Source organism: Musca domestica, unplaced genomic scaffold (genome assembly GCF_030504385.1).
Source record: "Musca domestica strain aabys unplaced genomic scaffold, Musca_domestica.polishedcontigs.V.1.1 133, whole genome shotgun sequence".
NCBI classification, from domain to species: Eukaryota; Metazoa; Arthropoda; class Insecta; order Diptera; family Muscidae; genus Musca; species Musca domestica.
In genome coordinates, this window is record NW_026712178.1 from 1227237 (window position 1) to 1231358 (window position 4122).

Genomic DNA, 4122 nt, shown 5'->3' on the forward strand with positions numbered 1-4122 from the left:
AAACTGAAGTTTCGTATAGCTCCCTTTTATATTTTTCCAAAACTTTTATCGAAAATTGTCGTTGTATCGATAAAAATAGGGTGCAAATCAAAGGAAGGAAGTAAAATTGTTGAAAATATGTATAGGATGGTTTCCGTAATCGAAAATATAATTCCCAAACATTTATCGTCATTTGAGGCAATTCCCCATAAGGTACAATTCACTTATAAGACCGCTAGATAGTCATTCTCTAGATAGTCTGTCTCTGATCGGGTAATAACAAGCAAGTGTGACCCTGATATGAATAATTTCCTCTTTTGCGCTTTTGTTTTGATATTCTTTACTAGTCTTGCTTTGAGTAGCGGTAAATGTCTCCTTTTTTATTCTTCTCTTTACAGTACAATCATAGGTCAACGATTTTCTCCTTTTCTACTAAAAATGCACACAGATGTATTTAAATTTATTACAAACGACTCGCTAACACCCCTTTTTCACAGCTATTCCATAAAACCATCGTTAGTCAAATTAATCTGCTGCCACACTTCTATTGCAGTCGTCAATGAGGAAATGAATGTCATTCCTAGAGGCTCGCTATCAAATTCGAGTCTAACGGTATCTCCCATTATGTTACTTTCTGTTTTGATATTTAAAAGAGAGCCATTGTTATCAACTCTCTTTTCAGCCGTACGGCATTGGTTCTCTTAAGCAAAGCAAAACGAAATACCAAAAACAATGTTGCCAACTTTCCCAAAAGTGTACCCCCAACCAACCAAACGCCTTCCCATTAAAAACCACAAAATCTCTTTACAATACAAGGCAACTGCTTGAAGTTTTGAAATAGTAAAGTAAACTAAACATCTGCCTTGTAAGGCAGTTTTCTTTAAGGACAATTTATTGATTTCGGACTCACGAGCACACATTAATTCTAATCTCTTTTTTTCTTGTGCTTGGTTGTAAAGTAATAAAATTGATTTTTCCAGAGCCACTCACACATGCCATAAATATAGACGCGTGTTGCAAAAAATAAAAGAAAATCTCATAACCAGGTAAGAAAAACTTTCTTGGCATGCGCAACCATCTTTATCCTTATCAGCACAACCACCACCCTCTTTTGGATGATCGCCCAAAAAAGAAAATCAGCGCATGAACTTTCCAAGGATCAACAAAAAAAAAAAACAACCCTCGATTTATTAGCCACGGGCCAATGAACAACGAATAAACTCAACCCAAGATGACCAGCCATAAACAGCTGCGGTCTTTCGAAAAAAAAAACTTTAAGAAGTAATCAAATGCCAAAAGATGATATGGAAAAAAGACGGCTGTGCCAAATTTCTTAACCCACCAACATAAATACCCTCCCCTTGCCCTTGCCTACTCTCCATCATTTATTTATTTTGGAATTTTGCTCGCCACCAGTATGATAAATCTTTTAATTGTTATTCTTTATGGCCGATTTTGATCCGGCGACACTAATGAATTGGATCGCTCAGTTTCTTAGATTGGCATACGCTATCTTTGGAATAAAGGCAGCTGTAGTGATTTTTGAAAATATCGTAAAGAAAAATTATTGATGGATAAAAATGTTTACCGTATTTTGGGATGGGAGATTTTTCAAATTTTTAATATAATTTTAAATAACTTTAAATGCAAATATGTTAAAACTTAATGAAGGGGACTATTTCAATTCATTTATAATTTCAGATTTTGACCGATTTCAAACTAAATATATATTATTTGGCATGTTTACATTGGAGCTTTTTGTCGGGTTAACCTCTTTTATGAAGATTTATTTGACGTATTACATCGGAAAGAACAATTATTGATCTAAAAATTTTTACCGTCTTTTGGGAAGGGAGATTTTTATATTTTTGATTTTTTTATTTTTGACCTCAAGCCAAACGAAAAACCAGAAGAAAATATTTTTGAAAACAATTTTAAATAACTTTAAATGCAAATATGTTAAAATTTAATAAATTTATTCATGTTTTCATAAAAATCGTGGTAGAAGAAAGCAGATTATGCATCAACGCTTGGGAACATTGATATGTCAAAAAATTTTAAATGTTTTTTAAAAAATAAGTAGATTTTCATATTTTTTCCATACGACGCCAACCGGGGGTAGTTTTTTTTAATTATTACAAATTTGAAAAAAATTTTTCTTTAAAAAATTTCAATTCCAAAATTGGTTTGTCAGTTCATTGTCCCAGCAGTACGCAATGAAATTGACAATTTAAATCCACTGGGTTTACTAAACCCATATAACTGTAAACGGACTATTAAAACAATTTCACAGAGCTGAATAACTTCAGTTCTTTTTAATAATTCCAAGAAAATGTTGTCTTGTTTAATCTTTATCCTTATAGCTATCCATAATATTGCGGGAATATTGATTGGAAACCGTTTTGAGACGAAATAAATCTAGAAACATACAAAAAACTTGGTTTAAAAAGAAACCTGGATTTTTCTTTATTTTTTTCCGCTTTTTTAATTTATTACCAAAATGCCAAAAAAAGCCTTTGTAGCAACTTTGTAAAACATTTCCTTCCTTGTTTTCTTGGTGTCAATGGTTTAAAAATAGTTTCATAAAAATGTGAAAATAATTTTGTTTTGTTCATCATTTTGACGTTTGTCATCTTATCGTTCTGTGTTTACTTGTTCTTATATTTACTAGTTTTCAGATTTCAGAGCATACTTTCAGGCGGTAACTATTTAAGCCTTACTAACTCTTTAACCCACAAAAAATTTTAACCCTTATATAACCCTTCAAAAAAATATATATATATTAAAAAAATTATTCTTTGATAATGGAATGTTTAAATAAAGACTGCAAAATTACAAGTCTAAAAGAACGCTTGTTGACTTGTTGGTTGTGCGAGAAGCATGAACATTTGAAATGCTTAGGTTTTAATGGTAAGCATTTTGATATCATAACTGATCGCAAATATGGGCTTCGCTGGTCATGTGACAATTGTAGGTCCCTTGAAGTAGATTTTTATCGTCTATTCAAGGAATCTAAAATTGAATTAGCTGCCATGAAGAAAGAGTTTAGTGTCGTTACTTCCAAACTTGAAAATTTTGAAAAAATGTTTATAAAATTTGAATACGCAGATGGTTCACCGAAACGTAAAAAATTCTCAGCTATTGCTTCCGGTGTTAATTTAATATCCCTAAACACACCAGTTGTGGCTCCGCCACGCAATGCTGCTGAGTCTTTACCGTCGGAAAGCCATTTGGCGCCACCGGCGCTGTGTTCACCCTTGCCAATCGTTTCAAGTCAAGTTTCAAGTCTTAATGAATTCTCAACGATTGAAACTCCATCTTCTGAATCCGTACCCATAATGCCCTTAGGTCCTCTAAGTCCGACTGTACCATCAATAGTTGTTAATCCTATTTCAAATGTTGATGCTTCAGCTCCTAATTCATCCGCAAAAACTGTAATTGGTCCTTGTCAATCTGGGAGTAGTAATGAACTAGTTGTAGTTGCTCCCAGGAAAAGTATTTTTATATCTAGATTACATTCCAATACAACTATAAATAACATATCTAATTACTTAAAATCTAAAGTGCAAAACCTGGGTGATAACGACTGTAGAATTATTAAATTTAATTCGTCATTACCACGAGATATATCATCGTTCAAAATAATCGTGCCTCATGATATGTTTGATACATTGTTAAATAGATCTTTTTGGCCAGATGGTGTTCTTGTAAAGGAATTTGTGTTTAGAGAGAAAACTAATGCTAATAAACCTGTCAAGATCCCTTCAAGTGTGCCGGTCTCAAAAAACTAATCAATTCTCTATCTATTCTTTACCAAAATGTAAGGGGCCTTAATTCTAAACTGAAAAATATTTATTTAAAATCCTTTTGCTGTGATTTCAAAATTCTCGTTTTCACGGAAACTTGGCTCAAACCAGGCATACGTGACACTGAGATTTTGTCTGATCAGTACCAAATTTACCGGAAAGACAGATTGAATAAAGTTGGTGGAGGAGTATTCATTGCCGTCCACAATTCTATTGCCTCGGAGCGCATTTTGCTTACAGAATGTCCTAATATAGAATTTGTTTGTGTTAAGCTAAATTATTTAAATAATACGTTTATTCTTACGTGCTCTTATATTGCTCCAAATTCAAATGTAGA

General features: G+C 32.8%; 1 protein-coding gene across 1 annotated transcript; it reads left to right on the top strand.

Annotated features, from left to right (window-relative positions):
- Positions 1-3062: 3062 nt before the first annotated feature.
- LOC131800947 (uncharacterized) lies at positions 3063-3770 on the top strand. The gene has a single exon (XM_059118826.1). It carries the CDS (start codon positions 3063-3065, stop codon positions 3768-3770), a length of 708 nt encoding a protein of 235 aa, XP_058974809.1.
- Positions 3771-4122: the final 352 nt, after the last annotated feature.

Excerpts from the sequence above, each read along its gene's own strand:
- LOC131800947 (XM_059118826.1), top strand. The coding sequence starts at position 3,063 with ATGTTTATAAAATTTGAATACGCAGATGGTTCACCGAAACGTAAAAAA.